The 17,547-nt window shown below is 40.5% G+C and overlaps 1 protein-coding gene across 3 annotated transcripts in view; it reads left to right on the plus strand.

Moving 5' to 3' along the window:
• The first annotated feature begins 1,709 nt into the window (after positions 1-1,709).
• The window catches only part of PLA2R1 (phospholipase A2 receptor 1), a 39,213-nt gene continuing 23,375 nt past the window's right edge, over positions 1,710-17,547 (plus strand). The window contains exons 1-10 of one of the 3 annotated variants that reach the window (XM_069020838.1): positions 1,710-1,835; positions 5,000-5,383; positions 7,623-7,790; positions 8,888-9,061; positions 10,204-10,317; positions 10,960-11,103; positions 12,090-12,278; positions 13,643-13,800; positions 15,159-15,266; positions 16,906-17,018. In XM_069020838.1, coding sequence (XP_068876939.1) covers positions 1,736-1,835; positions 5,000-5,383; positions 7,623-7,790; positions 8,888-9,061; positions 10,204-10,317; positions 10,960-11,103; positions 12,090-12,278; positions 13,643-13,800; positions 15,159-15,266; positions 16,906-17,018 — 1,652 coding nt within the window. In that variant the 5' untranslated portion in view covers positions 1,710-1,735. Of the gene's footprint in view, positions 1,836-3,556; positions 3,675-4,999; positions 5,384-7,622; positions 7,791-8,887; positions 9,062-10,203; positions 10,318-10,959; positions 11,104-12,089; positions 12,279-13,642; positions 13,801-15,158; positions 15,267-16,905; positions 17,019-17,547 lie in introns of those variants that run through there. The other 2 variants (XM_069020840.1, XM_069020839.1) reach the window with 2 other exon arrangements.

Here is a 17,547-nt window from a genome sequence, read left to right on the forward strand (position 1 = left end):
GGTTGTTCTACAAGCCACTATGCCAGCCAAGATGTCTTAAATAAGTAGGTATAGCTCAGCTGTAAATGGCCAGGTCAGTATAATTACAGCTGCACTACAAAGGATTTACCGTTTTGGTCAGAACAAAATAGATTGAGGACAGTAAAAAACTGTTTAGCCAAAGAGAAAGATCTGAATACCAAAGAAAAAATAGCGAAGAAAACCACTTAGATTTAATAAGTTGCTAATTTGCATTTAGCCAAATATTTACAAAAATACTTTGACAAATTAATTATTAAGGATACATAACCAGAATGTGATTACTTTGATCTTCCTGAAATCAGGAAAAAAAATCCACCTGAAGTGGAGCTCCTTCCCACAGCAGCCTCATTTTTGTTCTCTGGCACCATTATTTTTAAATGATGTATCATGAACAGAGCACAATTTCTCAGTGTGACCCAGCAGCAGGTTCTGGAGCAAGAGAGCATTTTTCTGGAGCTCAGTACTCAGAGCAGTGGCCAAACACTCCTGAGGAAACGTAGACTGTTCAGAATGGCCAGATTTTCATAAATGGCTCATTAACAAGCTTTTCTCTCAGAATCTGAAAATTTCAGAAGGCTGCAGCTTTCCTGAGAAGAGGTACATCACAGCTCCATGAGAGTTACAATCCTTCTGTCTTGCAAAGCCAGGTTACTCCCGGACCAGCTTCTGCAGCAGTATTTCCTGCTGTTTGCTCTGTCAAGACATTTTTGTCATTTGTTAAATGGGGAGAAACACCTCCACTTATCTAATTCTAAGTGTTTGGCTTCTCTTGCTTCTCAAGTCCTTCTACCAAACTATCAGAGATTTCCCCAAGCCCAGAGGCTTCTGTTTTCCATCCTTGTATTATGATTGAGGTAGACATGGGGGAACAGTCTCAGTTCAGTTATGCTCCAACACTGCATTTGGTTTTTTTACACTTATGTACGTTTATGTACTTACTTGTCCGCTATGCATAAAGAACAGAGCAGAAACATGCTTTTGCAGATTGAAAACAAGCTGTCCCATGGATTCCCGTAAAGTTACTCTATTTTTAACCAAGAGGTTCTGCTTTTGACTTTCCCCAAGACTGAAACTCAGCGCAAGGGGGGCAGCTCCTGCAAATATTCGACTGAACACAAAGACGAACAAAATGGAAGATGACAATTATTTTTACCCATGCCAAAACATAAAATGACTTCGAGGTCAAAGCTCACCCAGCTAAAAAAACTAGTCTCCGACTGGGGCTGGTACAGTGGGGATGCGCAGGTACAAAGAGCGAACCTGGGAACACGGACTGTGCTGACGGTGACCTCTCACCGCCAATGTCTCTATGTGTTTTCTGGTTCTTTTTAAGATAAAAGTACTTGGGGTACAGGGAAGAGAAAGTAGCTATTTTCAAATGGAAAATAAGGTTATTACAGAGCGGTTTGTCCGCTTGAGTCCACAGCTCTGACGTGGGCAGAAGACCCGAGCTGCATGAGCGGCATTTCCCATGCCGGCCCGGCCGAGCGATCTCCGACTCGAGGAACGCGGAGAGCTCGGCCGCGGCTCCGGGGCGACCTCCCGGCCCCCTCCCGCAGCCCCACGGGGGGAGCCCGCGGGCCGCCCCCGGGGCCGCCCCTCCTTCGCCGCCGGGGTGGGATCGCCGCTCTGCCCTCCCCAGGGCAGGGCCGGCGGGTCCGGTCCCGCGGCGGAGCGGAGCAGAGCGGCAGCGGGCGGGCGCAGTGCCGGGGCGATGCCGGCGGTGCGGCTGCGGCTCCTGGCCGGCTGCCTCCTGCTGCTGCTGGGCCGCGGCGCCGCCGCCCTCGGCCGGGACGCGGTGCCTTCCCTGCGGAGTGAGTGACGCCTCGGCGTGGCCCGGGGGTGGGGAGCGGCGCGGGGGGCCCGGGGACTGGGCAGAGCCCTTCGCCCCGGGCGTTCCGAGCCCCGGCGGCTCCGAGCGCTCCGGGACGAGGGGCGGGGGCGGGCGCGGAGCCCCTGGGGACCTGCCCGGCTGGCTCTGCTTCGCGCCCTGTGCGTCCTCGCTGCTTCTTATTCCGCTGCCCATTGCGGTCCTCCGTGCACCCGGAGGGCATAGGGATGTTTTTTTTGCTCATTTCCAGTAAATCCCAGTTACTTTATTATCACATAAGCAATTCTCGCTGCTTTTTTGGAGGGAAGGAAATGGGAGGTAAGGAGGAAGGAAATGAAGCTATCGTGTTCGCCTAGTTTTGTTACAGCCGTTTATTCCCGATTAGCTGTGTTGAGCCCAAGTAAACAGGAACCTGGAGGTACTGCTCAGCAATCAGCTCTTCATCTAGGGCTGCACATCAGCTCCAGGCTTCGCTTCTGGGGGTATGTTTCTTGTCACCTTGTCCTTGTGTGGAGGGGCCTGGATGTAGGAGAAGCAGATCTGTTCCAAAGGCTTTCCTTCACCCATTCAGTTTCTAAAGCATAGATTATCTCCTTTCTTCTTTGGGTCCTCTGAGACCTGCAAGTTCACAGAGCTCCATTGCAGCTCTTCATCTGCAGGAGTCTGGGCACAGACCTCTCCCTGACACCAGGAGCTTTGTAACAAAACCCATCTATGTGAGCAAATGGATGGTGTAGCTTTGCAAGCTGAAAGGAGGTGAGCGTGGAGGAATTCCCAGGCTTGATGTTGCTCCAGTTGTCTCATTACCCCACTTGAAGACAGAGCTGAGCTGGAGCTCATGGAGCTGTCACTGAGCCTGCCATCTCTCATTTCTTACTTCTGCGGTGAACTGGCTGTTTCCTGGCAGTCCTCAGGCCAGCACAGGTCTCTTGCCAATTGCATTTTGTACGTGGGGAATGGAAACCACTTTTGGAAGAGGGCTCAAGAATTATGGTCTGGTTGTTCTTGGCACAAGTTGCCCCAGAATGAAAAAGGAACGTTATTCACAGAGATCGTCCAGACGGGTTATTTGTGTAGGCTGGGAAAGAACCTTATCTTTTCTCAGCAGTCGTTGCAACTCTTAAGAGCCTTACAGATAAAGGCTTTCAGAGGTTGAGAATCCTTCACCTTTGGGTTGTGGTCTTGCTCCCCCACCCCAGGAAGGTGCTGTATGGGAGATGCTGCAGATGTCGATAAACTTCGTCAAGCTCTCAATCCAAGTGTGAATCCCAGTATCCTTGTAAATTAACCTCATTAATCAATGTTTACTAGTGCTAACATCCCAGTTTTTAGTTATCTAGAAAATTAACTGTATTTTTTGGTCAGCAAAGATAAGACTGCTGTGGAAAAGACATACCCTTAGCATGAGAGGCAGAAACTCTCTGGCCTTGTAGATAGAGACACCTGTGTTGCCCATGGCGGATTGGGTTGGCTAAGAAGGATGAAACCAGTACAAACTGCAAAACTTCACAGAAAACTCAAAAGCAAAGGGCCAATCTGGGTATCCCTCACAGTGTCTGATGGGTTTTCAGTGAGCTCAAACACCTGAGAGCTGTAGAGGTACCATGGATCAAAGGAAACTTGCTCACCCCTAAGTGGTTAAGGACTTAATGTAGGACAGCTGCCAAGTGCTTGAAAGATGCAATTTCATGTATCAGGCTGTATTTTCACCTGGTGCCAGTCAGAAGGGCTTGCTCCTGCTCTATCACAGACTGCCAATCTCTATAGCCATGGGGGAAACAGCCACTGCTACCAGTGCCACCATCTGCAGTGCCACCTCTCTGTAAGTCATAATGTGCTCTATGCAGAATCTGTAACCAAAACCCTCTCCATAATCTATGTCCTCTCTGTTCTGTTTGTTGTGTGCACATTATACTGTTGAGCTGATGTCCTGTGTGCCTGTTACACAGCACTGTCACAGTGCTGCTTGAAACATCTTCGCTTTTTAGGGCCACACCTAAGCTCTATGCACTAAACTCAGACACAACATCTGGGTGGACCTCTGCATCTCATACTTATTTGTGGGCTATGTCAATTTGAGAGGGATTTTTTATTATCATAGTTAGTGCTTCAGTATGCTAGGTGTAGTGAATTACAGAAATTTGAAAGTATGCATGGCAGAAATTCTCATTGTAAAATTTGAAGACAAAATGCAAGTGCTGCTCAGGTTCTCAACACATAATTTCTTGAAGCATAAAATAAATATCTCACATATAATGTAAGCAGAAGTTCCTGGGTTATTTACCATTGGATTTCAGAGTGAATCAAGTAGCTGTGCTGTTACAGGCTTACATTTTGCTGATTTCCAGTTCCTCAGCTGCCCTCTTCTTTTTCAGTCTATATGCTCCGTTAAACTTTTGCTCCCAAGACATTAAACAGCTGACTTTTTTCACATACTTACAACATGATGTCACATATTTCAGTGAATTTCTATATGATTCCAAGAAATCTGGGATGTCGGGCTAGCCCCACATCTGCTCTTGTGGAGGGCAGTCACACATGGTTGAAAAATATGTATCTGATAGGAAAGGCATACTTTAACCCTTGGCCACCAGTTCTCATGGTGTAACTAAATCCTACTATTTCTGTTTCCTATTGACAATGCAACTTATTTTCTTTCTGTCTCTGTAGTGGCAGAGGGAAGAATGAATATGGCAATGTCAGTCTTAAAATTTTTAGCTTTTACTTTAATTGCTACATTGGGAATTATTTTGCAATATACAGCATGACTTCTTGTAATACTTAAACCTTTACTCCGTTACTGTGACCTTTATTCCCTCTTGGTGACCAGGGGCTTTTTTCTTTAAACAGTCTGATGTTTTTTGGCACCTCTTGTTTTTGTTTGAGGATTTTTTTGGCTATCCAACTTGAGAAATATTACCTGGATTTATTTTTGTGAGCTTGCAACTAGTCCACGTGTTAAAAAAATCAGCTGGCAGTAAATTTAGACCAGTACTCCGTAGTTTTTTGGAGTGTCAGTTATTCTGGTGGATATTTTCATTTCTCTTCCTAAATAGCTGCAATTAAAACATTTGTCTTTTGATACTATTTAATCAATTTCAGTATTCTACAGACTGAAAGTTTGTTGGGTTTTTCCCCCCCCTACAGATAAAGGGATATTTATTATCCAGAGTGAAAATTCCAGCTTATGCATTAAAGTGGACCAAGCTAGCCTTGTTCTGGAAGACTGCAGTCGGCTCTCAGAAAAGATGTTATGGAAATGGGTATCCAACCATCGTCTTTTCAACATAGGCAGCAGTACCTGTCTCGGACTGAACATCAGCAAACCAGAACAGCCACTAACAATGCTGGAATGTGATTCAAGTCAGTACTCATTATGGTGGAACTGTGATGGAAAAGCCTTAGTTGGTGTATCAGAGTACAAATTAGCAGTTGAAAACAACAAAGATATTGTGGCCAAAAAAAAATCCACTTGTCAATGGAAACAGTATATGTCCTATGATGAAGACCTTTGTGAACACCCATTTCAAGGTAAGAATAAAATTTTGTCATAGAAGTGTAGGTGGGAAATGTTTCAGAAGTTCTTTTGAAGGGAGGTCAGGTGCTTATGATCCCTTCCAGTCTCTATTGCGGTTTGGGACTCAAAGTTTGTGTAGGTTTTTTATGTGCAGTGGTTGAGATGAGCATATCACACAAGTGATACTCTTTTGTTAAATTGACCCCCAAAACCACCAGTATCTTTGCAAACCAGGAAATGCTCACTTCAAATCACCTGCAAAATTAAAAGGGTTACTAAGGATTTGCTGTTGCCTGTCCTGCAACAGATAAACCCAAAGACAGATAAGAGGGGATTTGGAGTTCCTGTCACTGAAAATCAGTCTGTAATTGCAGTGTGCATGGACTAATGTCTGCAACGTTCAGCACCTGGACTCTGAACATGCCAAACAGAAACATGAAACAGAGATCAGAATTGTGATAAATCCTGCTATAGAGCTAGTGAAGGTGTAGAAATGTACATCAAGATTCAGGTCTGCAGACCTGAACAGTTTTCCAGGTGTAAGGACTAAGATAAATCCATCAACTTCAAACAGCAACAGACAGCCTGTACCTTTACCCCTTCCTCAGCATTTCTGTAGAGGGAGAGACCTGATGTTTGCATAGTGTCTCAGACTGAAGCTTTTGATTTTCCCCACTTGAACTGGGTGTTTCAGTTCTGGATCTGGTCTTAGTGGTTTCCCCTGTAGGTGCAGCTGTGCTCAGCCTCTGCTCTCACCAAACCCCTTCTTCTGGGACCTTTGATAGCTGGGAAAGCACTACAGTGCCCAACCTCTTTTTTAAAACCTAGTGGAATTTATGCTTAAGACCAGGCAGAAAATATTGAAATGCATAAAAATTCGTACCCATTTGCTGTGTACATACAGTGAGATGAAAGTAAACCTGGTTTAGCCCTATTGCTGCAACATCTCAGATGTGAGAAGAGGATCAGCCTTAGGCAGGCACTTGCAGCCTAGTTTCAGGACCAAAGTATTTAATTGCGTTGGCAGAATCTCTTTCACTTCCAGGTTCTATTTTCCACTTCTACCACAGCTCGTGCACATGCAAAGGCAAGCCAGCCTGTTAGTCCCCCAAGCAAAGGGGGTGGGGGATAGCTGCCTTCAAAGAAAAAAGAAAACATATATATATGTATACACATAACTGTGGTAAGAGGTCTGTAGCAATTGAATTTGGTTTCTTGCCAGGGCTGAGATAATCCCTTGTACGTCCACAGCTGGCAGCATGGTAGCAGGCAGACAGAGAAGCAATCCTGATTTATTTTTTGACCTGTTCCTTGTGTTGTCTGTTCATTCACCTCAGACGGGGATTTACCATGTGTAAACTGCTCTTTTATATGTGCACAGCCAGTCATTAACTCTGGAAACCTCTAGGAACCTGGCAGTATGTATTGATTCTGTAGTTGAAGGACTTTGATCTCAAAGCTATCAACGTGCAATCTTTGATAAACAATTTCATTCAAAGAGTGACTGTGGTTCTTTGACCTTTTTTAGAAGCTCTGAGGTTTAGGAGACACTCACTGAGGTAAAGCTTTTACAGCTTTCAGTTGCACTGGATTCTCTCAATATTTTGGTCCTCAAAGTACAATAGGAAAATATTTTGTAAGGCATTGATTGTGGCAACAGATGTATGTAGCATCAATTCTTCAGCTATGTTATTATTCTCCATGGGACAAAAACTTGTTTTTGAAAGTGTATTTAATACTCCTTTGTCTTGTACATTTCCTTTCCCAAAGAATGACAAAGAGAGTGGAAAACACATTAGAAATCCACTTTATAAAGAGTGGGAGAAGCAGGGGAAATAATGTTAAATTACTCATCTGCATAGACTAATAAATAAGTAGAGTTTGCATCTGAGTGTGTACTGATTTAACTAACTGTTGTTTTATGTAGTTGTTCTGACATGTAAATGCAGACTTTGTGTTAATTGATCAGATTTTGGGGTTTGTGGTTCTGTTTGGGATTTTTTTTGTCAATGGAGTAAGTTACAAGATTGTGCCTCGTGACAAATTTAATAAATTATTATTTCCAGATTCTGTTTACTGAAATTATGCTGCTCATGCTTGTAATGCTGTGTTATCAATTATAAATTAAAATTCAAAATGAACTGTAGACATTTTATTTTTATCACTGCTATTAAAAACAGTAATAATGACATGTGGGGGGAAAACATTTTTGTGGTCTGCATTCTTTTAATCTCTGCGTTTTATTTTTTGCAGAAACATACACCTTGCTGGGAAATTCTTTTGGTTTCCAATGCGTTTTTCCATTTAAATATAACAACAAATGGTATTATGAGTGTACTAGAGATGGAAGGGAATCTGACTGGTGTGCCACAACAACTCACTATGAGCAAGATGAAAAATGGGGGTTTTGCCCAAATGCTGGTAAGATGTTACTTGTCTTCGCTCTCCCTCCTCCATGAGTTTGTTCTTTGTTAGTAATACTAGGCCACAGTCTGGTTTTGGATTACTTCCCTTCTGTTAGAGAGGAGTGTCTCTTTAAAAAACACAAAGGAAGACTTTAGCAAATTTACTGTAATTTATCCTGGTCGACCTTTGGAGACTTAAGTCCTTATTGCAACAGCAAAACTACAGGAGGTAGCAGAAGGACCTTATTCTGGGCAGCCCATTGAGCTTCCCCTGCAGCCAACCCCCTCTGTCCTAGTGACACACAGGCAGCTTTTGTGGAACACATAACCTAAGGGTTGCTCTTGCAAAGTCAGGATCTGCTTTTGACTGCATTGTATCTTGCACATTCCTTTTCTTCTGTGCACTGCTTGAATATGTCTTGGGCCTAAAATAATAAATAGCAATAGCTTTAAAAAGTACTTCCTGTTGAAAAGATTTTGGATGTATAATCTTTGTGAATATTCCAGGTTCTTGCGTAAATAAGCAAAATAGTATCTCCTATCAGTAGAAGTGGTTTGGAAATGCCTTTCCTGATCAAGCTACATTTCAGATCTCTGTTCCAAAGCATCTTAAAAACAGCTGTAAATGTGTCTTTGTAGTGGGTATTTCTGGGCAGCCGTTAAAATAGATAGTATTTGCAGCCTTGCTTATCCTTTTAATTATAGGAAGCTTATTCTCTTGAGTACAAAGTCCAAGGAGATCCAGTGACTGTTGCTTCACAAGTTGGGTGAGGTGTTCACAGTTTGAATATTTCAACATTCAGCTTTAGAAACAAATGATTAGTCAGAATAAATTAAAATGTAGCTGTGTCAGCTTCATGAGAGCTGTGAAAATCATCACCAGCTGCAGATCAGCTTCCGAGTATTTTATCAACCATATGAAATTTGGAGCGACATTTTATTTCATTAGTGCCCTATTTCCCTCTGTGCTTTAACAAAGGAGCAGGAAAGGTGATCATAATTGTGCTTCCATTGGGATACTGCTGTCATTAATTTATTAAATTGTTCAAGGTTTTATGTTTCTGATTGGTTTTGGAGTCTTGGGCAGTTGGTGACGAGTCTGTTTTTGAGTAGAGAGTGGCTGTGACATTTTCTGGGAGAAGAACCCCGACACACACATCTGCTACCAGTTCAACCTTGCATCTGTGCTGAGCTGGAGTGAGGCTCGGGCTGCCTGTCAGCTGCAAGGAGGGGACCTGCTCAGTGTCACCGACCCCGAAGAGCAGAACTACATAAGTAACTTAAGCCGTGAGTAGACATTTCTCTGGGGACCTTGTATGAAACCTGTAGTTAGATTTCTTCCTTACCTGTGCAAAGGGGTACACTTTGGAGCCTAATACTCTGTGTGATGTCTCTCCCATTGCTGCTTGTGGGGCTTTGCCATGTAACACACCTCAGTAGAGCTGCTTGAAAGAGCAAGGACGAAGGTAAGTTCCCACCTTAATAAACTGAAGTGCAGAAGTGATGGTATGTTGTTTGTTACCTGAGGGTGTAATTTGCTCAATTCTCCCTCCCCACAGAGATTCCCATTCATCCTGCAGCTGTGGTTAGGGAGTGTGTTTGTTTCCTTTGGAGGATTATACATGTGTTTACCTTCTCTGCAATGTACCTTGGTGTCCCTTTCTCTTGCTAAGTTTTCTTTGTAAGCCGGACTTCACCAAATGTGAATGACAGAACATTTCTGCAGGCTTGACGTGAACGTCTTGTATGAGGAAAATGCCAGCTCTGTTTTTATAAATGGATGTTACTTCTCCTCTGATAAGCAGTTTGCTTTTCATCTTGGAGCAAATGTCTCAGGCAAATTGTGCAGAGCCTTCTGAGAGCTCTTTCATGGGTATTTTAGTGTGCATGGAGAAGATCAAGTGGAGGAATGGGTGGTGGAGCTCTGATGCAAAGGTTGCCTCAGGTTTCTCATCCATTGCTTCCCACTATTGCTGGTTTTCAATTGAAGGATATAAGCTAAAAGGAAGTTTTAAAAATTATTTCATTAGCTTTTTGATATGCCTGCAGGGCTATAAAGGCTTCTGAAAGTAGTTTGGTTTATGGAAAGCTGAAATAGGCTAGCGTTTATGGAAACAGGCTAGCATTTATGTAGCTGCTTGTTCTAGATTTAACTTCTAAGGTCAGCAACAACTTCTGCAGGATGAGTGGCTTTTGAAGGATTTCAGGTTTCTCAGTCTATTTCTTTTCATCTCTGTGTTGATTAACAATGCAACAGACTTTTTCTAAGGACAGAAAAAAAAGCCAACCAGCCTAAACTTTCTGGAGACTGCTTTGAAGTTTTGTTTTATTCCAGTTGTAAGAAGTCAGGACATCAGGTCTATGCCTGTAGATATTTTAAAGCTTGGGGAAAGCATGCAGTATTACTTTGTTTATTTTTTCTGTTTCAGGGCAGTTAAATACCACAGACATGATGCTGTGGACAGGCCTGAACCGCCTGGATGAAGATTCTGGCTGGCAGTGGTCTGATGGAGCACCTCTAATGTTTGTGAACTGGAGAGCAAGTACTTGATGTTCCTCTTGGATATGTTATAGCAGCATAATGAGATGCTCTCTATAACTGCAGCTTGATACAAGACTGCTGTTCCTACAGCTACATTTGAAAGCGGAATTAAGTGAATGAGTGCACTTTTTTTTGGTAGAAATACTTACCCATATTCATGAACTGAAAACCCTTCTAGGGATGTAACATCAAGTGAGATCGATCTGTTCAAAGCATTAATGGTCTAGTCCTTTTGTCATTTACTTCTAAAGATGTTTTTAAGGGTTCCAGTTGCATATTTAAAAACTGTACCTACTTTCATGGAGGAAAGGAGTTTCAATCTGTTTATGTTAACAAGCTTAATTAACATTAGCACATTAACATGAACTTTATGATTTGGTTTGCTACATTTTGAAGTCTGTCCACCAGCAATTATAGACATTCAAGCTTGTTTCAGCCTCTCATCAGAGAGCAGCAGCCAAGCAGGCATGTAATTCATGGTCAATGTTCAACTGTCCATAGTACTGGTGTAATATTACTAGAAGTTTGGGTGTGCAGGGATGTTTATCATTAATTCAGGAAGATGCAGAGAACCTCATGACACCATTTTAAAACTATGAACTGACTTTTTGTAATTTTGTGCTCCTCAAAAATGTGTTTGCAGATGTCTCTGATAAACGTTTTAAAGAAAATCATTGTGCAGTGATTAATCCAAGACTGAAGTATGGCTGGAACAGTTATCTATGTGAATCTGGATTGCCTTTTGTATGCAAGAAATATTTAAATAAGACAGAGCATGACAGGCTGGGTAAGTCTCTCAGTGTTTACTGTATCCTGTTTGTGAGTGTGCAAGGAGAGCAAGAGAAGCCATCTGACCATAAAGGCAGCAAACCAGGATCACAGCTGCACTAAATGTGTGGGTTTGCTAGTTTAAGTTGAATACTATTTACTTTAACTGATGTAATAATACTTTCTTCTGTTTAAATTCAGTCATTGGAAACACGTTGAGAGTCTTAGAACAAACAGGTAATTTTAATACAAATAGCATTTTCTTGATTCCTTACACCATCAGAATGCTCATTCTCTTTCATATTGCAATAAAAGCCCCACTTATGAGTTGCAAAATAGGTTTTCAGTGTGAATGGAATTAACCAGAGGCATACAGAGAAGGAAGCTGTATAAATGCAGCACAAAATTTTCAGGTTTTTTATGATGTGCTGTACTTTTGACATACTAAAAAAGCGTTTTACATATACTTCAGGTGTTTATACCATGAGTATAGGATACATAATACATAGAATGAGTCAGGCTCCTGTTCTGTGAGAAAGTTAAACACAGAATTGAGTTTATTCTAACCCAAATTTTTGGTTTTGTAAGAGATACTTACATGGGTTCAGCTCCTTCCTAGTAACTTAAAGAAAGTTTAGCAGCCTGTTTCAGGTAATAAGGAAAGACTTATCCAAACTTTCTATAGGTAATGCATCTGAAAAAGCTTTATCTGTCTTTGAATCAGGTTCAGAGGTAATAAGGGAGATAAACTGTGTTTTAAACTGAATTAGTATTTGCACTAGTCCAGCAGCCCAAACAGTTCAATCATCAAATAAAGTGGAAGAAATTTCGGTTTGCTTGGTAGGTGATGATCCATAGAGCAGGAGTTTTGGCCTCCTTAAGTCATCTTGGACAACTCTGTTTTCAACATTTGAAGATTTAAAAGAAAATCTCTGAACGTGTTATGAACATATAAGCTTGGCAATTCTATCTAATGTATATGAACTTGGTGTGCTCATTTAAAAGATACATGGAAGTATTATGCCACTCGTTGTGACGCTGGTTGGTACCCACACAATCGCAACTGCTACAGACTCCATAAAGAGGAGAAGAGCTGGAATGATGCTTCTCTCTCATGCCAAAGTGAAAATAGCAGGCTCATTAGTATATCCTCCATGGCAGATGAAGAGCTGCTCCTTAACTTGCTTGAAAGTGGTGAGTTTGGGGAGTTCAGGTGTGCTGTGTTTCTCGAAGTGTTCTGTGGTGCTCTTCTGTGCAGTTCTTTGACATTGTTAGCCATCTAAGCACTGTATTGTATGGCACCCCCAAATTATGTTTGCAAAATTGAAATCATGTTGCATGCCCATTCTAGGAGTCTTAAAAATGTATAGAGTCACCTTTTCCAAGAACCATTCTTTAAATAAAGATACAAATCCATGAAGCAGACACAGCGAGACCACAGTAAACATGCTAGCTTTTGTCGTTTCCTGTTCTTGCCTGGTTCCTTGCAAATTGTTGCAAAATATTCAGTGATCAACCTTATACTAGAGTTGTGCTTGGAAGCAAAACCAATTCAGTGTATCTTTTGCTTTCAAGCTGGCCTCCTCCACACTGCAAAATTGCTGCTGTTACTATGAGGGCAGAGTCCACTTTGATGTCAGCAGGGCGTATCAAAGCAGTTCTGCTGGTTCACATTGTCCTAAGAGGTAGCATAATTACACAAGGAAATTAGTGAACAAAAGCTCTTTGATGCAGCAATGCCAATACTTTCGTTATCATAACAGCAGCAAAGAAAAGTTAGTATTTTCTGCCTGCCACCATTTTCTACCAGTGTACTGGCAGAGCTGCACAGTTTGGTTGAGAGTTTGTCTCCCAGATCTGGGGCACAGTGACATGTAGAGATTAGGAGGTTAACCTCCATATCATCTTCCTCATTTCTATTAAGACCCTCCATAGATACCAAATACCATTATTTGCAGGGATGCTGTAATGGATAGATGTAATTGTTCTCAACTTGTATTCAGCTTCAGTCTGCTGCTTCTCTCCAGCCTGCTTCAGGCTTCTCTTCAGGAGAAGGGCTTACATGCCTGAGAGCCTAAGTGCTTTTTCTGCTTTTTCTCTGGTCAAATATGACTTTACATCAAACTGCAAGCCTTGTTTCTTCTATGTTTGTCAGACACTGGTTACAGCTGTGCTGTCACTGGACCCTATAAACTCTCAGAGAAACCTAAAGCTGAGTGTGCCACAGAAAATTATATGAAGAAATATTTAACTTCCATGTCAGTTTTTCTACCCCATGCACTTCAAGAAAGTGCATATGCTCTTAATTTGCATTTTTCAGGATTGTAAAGCCTATTATCATGTATGTTGATCTATTTTTGAAATTATTTGGTTTTCAAGAGCAGTAGAACATAGTCTCATCAATAAGGTTTCCTGAAGTTTATACAACTTTTTTTTTTCCTGAAAGGACATTCCTATAAAAATCCCATGAATAATTTTTAATGGTGGTGTTGATGTTAAAGAAAAAACAGGCTTTGTCCCTTCACCATTAAAATCTGAACTCACTTACTCTTTTACAGAAAATGTGACAGAGACATGGATTGGATTATACAGTAATAACACCCCTGTTGTTTTTGAGTGGTCAGATAGCACCCCAGTAAAATTCTCTAACTGGCACAGACAAGAACCTAACACCTTTCAAAGAACAGGACAACTCTGTGTTTCAGCACAAGGACATGTAAGTTTTCTTTGTAAAAGAATTAGGCACTTTTTTTTCAGCTCATAATAATTTTGTTTCTTGCTGTGCATACTTTTTTAAACCATGACCTGGAGTATGACTTTGTTTTTTGATTCCCAGTGTAGTGATGTTATGATAAATGCAGTGCAGCCTTTAGAAACCAATGCATTTTGCTGTGCTGATGCACAGAAAATTAATCACAGTTTTTGAGCTTATGTTCAATAAAAAATGCTACATATATAAAGCCTGCCAAATGGAAGAGAACAAATATGAGTGGGTATTTTGATAAAGTAATTTAAAATCCAAGTAGGTAATTATGTGTATCGTAATTTATGATGCATAATTTTCAAGGTTCTGGCCTTGAAAGTTTCAAATTCATGTTTTGAAAAACTGTCAGCTGTGCCTCTATTATCTTGGTGTAAATATCTATAAATTTTATGGAGCATCTTTCAAAATCATAGTAGTCTAGGTCTACATAAAAGTATAGAAGTTGACAGCAGGAAGATTGACACCAAGTCAGTCAGGGGTTGTAAAACAGGGAATAATGTTAAAGCAACACTGTCCTGTCTTGTTGGTATTCATGGCACTGTCAATTCTTTTGTAGTGTGGTCATGAGTTTATTTTACTTTTGCAATTAACAGTATTTAAATTCACTAATACATGACTTGCAAAAGTAGCACCATAATTAAATTTCTTTTTTTTTGCTAAATATGTTCTGAGCGTGAAAACTGTATCAAGAAGAGTTTCTGCTGTCTCTGCAGTAGTGAGTCCAGGTTGCAATTTTTAACTTGGGGAAAGCCAAGACAATTACAATGTCTGGAAAATGTGTGTTCTTATTGGAAGCAGAAAATAGGACTTTGGAACAATTGGGGGGTTTAGATTCCAAAGTTGTATTTTACTCAGCTTGCAGCTGTAAACAAACAAATGAAATGTAAAATACAAAGGAAAAGGAGGTTCAAGATAAAATTTTTCAAGCATTGTTTTTGATACATGTCCAGTATATACAGATGTGTGAAAATTATATGATACAGACTTTGTAATATCTTGAGTAAGGGCTGTTCAAATACAAAGAACTGTGATAGCTAGAAAGAAAAGTGCTCTGGCATGGCCATAGTGTTGGTTAATTAAGATGCTTTACATCCTGAACACTGATTCAGAGACAAACCTGTTTGTATGATTGATTGGAGATGTCCTGCTGATAGTATTGGTAGAAAGAAATGGATAAGTAAATGGAGTGAGAAAAATTACTTATTTTTTAGTGAAGAGTTAAAAGAGGAAGAGAGAATGTAATCTAATATTTGTATAGATATGCATGAGAATATGGGTACATACAGAATATATTCCTTTTTATTCCTTAGGAGGGACATTGGAGGATTAAAAAATGCGAAGACAAATTTTTCTATATTTGCAAAAAAGCAGGAGAATTTAATAGTGTCTCACCTGAACTGGAATCGAGTTGTCCGGAGGTAAGTTGGTTTGTGGTTGTTTTAGAACTATACTAATGACATAGAATCTTATAGGTAGCCTCTAAATACAGCTACAGAACATATGGATGCAAATAGAGAAATAATTTTAGGTTGTCATATTAAAGACATGCATGTTTTGCTTGGAAAAATCTCATTTTTTGGTTTAAAAATGTGTAAACTAGATTTTAATGTAAGATTAAAAGCCTTCACGAGATGCCTTTCATGGCTTGTTGTTTCATCAGTGGTTGTGACCCAAGTTCCTATTTCTTTCTAGATCAAAAGTGAAGCCCTTTTGTCCACCATCTGTGTAAATAATGGCTGTTATATGATGCCTCATCCCCACACATGGTTTTCATACATTGAAATGGAATGTCAGGGTGAAAAACAATCAGTTTCATTGACATGGAGGGTGAACTCTTCCACTCGTACGCTAGCATTCCATTTGCTTTCAAACACAAACGGGGAGGAGCACAGCTGTCTAACTGGGACATTGCATCATATTTTCAGGCATTTAGGCTCTGCATTCTGGTAGTAAAAGGAAGTGAGTTAAAGTATGGCTTTATTTGCCATCAGTTCCTTTTCACAGTGTGGAAAGGAGAAACTTGTTGAATTTCTGTTATATTCAAATCTGTGGAGGAAAATATCTCTCTTCTCTAACCTGCTTTACTATTTAGCTCATTGTCTTCCCTTTTTAAATTTTCTGTCCTGTTTCTTGAGAAATGAAGAAATGCAACCAGTTCAGTAGAATTATAATAAGGTTGAAGCTGAAATGTTTGGATTTCCCCAGATGTAGAGTGTCCAGAACCAGAGTTCTTGTCATAATATTATGGACATTATTGCTTGGTTCCAGCTTAACATTTCCGAAAGTTTAGGGTGAATGCGTTTATTTCATTTGGGCCAATGTATTCCATCACTCAAGAATTTTGTGTGTCATTAGTGTAAGAAAGGTTTGTCACAGTCCTGACTGGGTGAAAAATGTGCAGAGCATCAAGGTTTTCTTGACAAGCTGTAGTCAGCAGTTTGATGGCACTTCAACTTCTTCTCAGTCCTGTGCCCCACAGGATTGAGTCTCAAGGTATTGAGCCACTGGTCTTAAGTATTTTAATCTGCTCTGGCAAACTTCTACTCAGAATAAATTTCTGCTTTTTGATGTTTCACACCCTGTAAAAACATTTGCTGAACCCCCTTACAGTCCCTTGGCTTTGATCCTGTTATTTCTAACGTGTAAAAAGTTACATTCAGCTAATCAAAAGACCGATAGAGTGTATTATTTCTTTATTCTCTTGCTTATTTAAAACATTTAATCATAAGACCAGGCAGATATTGCTGCATGAACTCACACCAGCAGAACTTACACTAGTCCAGGTGGTGTCTTTTGGACATCCAGGGGGGAATAGTGTGAAATAAAAGGCTAATAATGAGATTAAATGAGGCAGGCTGATCACTGACTCAGTGTTCTGGCTCATCCGATATCCACATTTTGAGTGACGTTGAGGGTAACTGCTCTTCAACCATGGTAGGAAAGAAAAGGTCTATAGGGATGCCAGGGATCAGCAGACAGAAGGTACAAAAGGGGAACAAGTTTTTAACAACTACACAATACTTAATAATCTATAAAATAATGTTCATTTCTTTTAAGGGATGGGAAAGACATGGTGGATATTGTTACAAAATCGACAGTACCCCTCGAAGTTTTGAACATGCTTCCAGTGGTTATTTCTGCCCATCTGCACTTGTATCAGTAACAAACAGGTAGTTAATCCTATTAGACAGTGTGAAGATACCTCTAACAAGAGCTATTCTAACTTTATAAAGTGTTGCATGGCAAAAGATATTACCATAGTGAAATAATTTTTGCTTATGAAGTGAGCATAATTACTAACACTGGCTAAAATCAAGGGTGTGTTTTGCTTTAATTTTTAATTGAAAATAAATTTAGTAAAAAGCAACTGTTAGGGTAATAAACACTTACAGCAATGTGTACACCTGGGCATGCAGGAATTCAAAGAATATGCTTTCTACAGGGGTTTGTAACATCTTTAAGAAACTTCATTGGTGTACTTGGAAGGTGTACTGAAAAATGAAAACATACTTACTTTTTACAATGAAAAGATACAGAATTTTAATCCAAATCAATTAATGTTTTATAAATGCTTCTATTAATGTATTCATTTTATGTGAGTTCTCAGCAAACTCTCAGGGTAAGAGAGTGAATGTTTGAAAGCACTTGTCGCTGTTTTTCCATGCCTTGTTCTTATTTACCTCTATTCCAGCTTTAGCA

This window comes from Aphelocoma coerulescens, chromosome 7 (genome assembly GCF_041296385.1).
Source record: "Aphelocoma coerulescens isolate FSJ_1873_10779 chromosome 7, UR_Acoe_1.0, whole genome shotgun sequence".
NCBI classification, from domain to species: domain Eukaryota; kingdom Metazoa; phylum Chordata; class Aves; order Passeriformes; family Corvidae; genus Aphelocoma; species Aphelocoma coerulescens.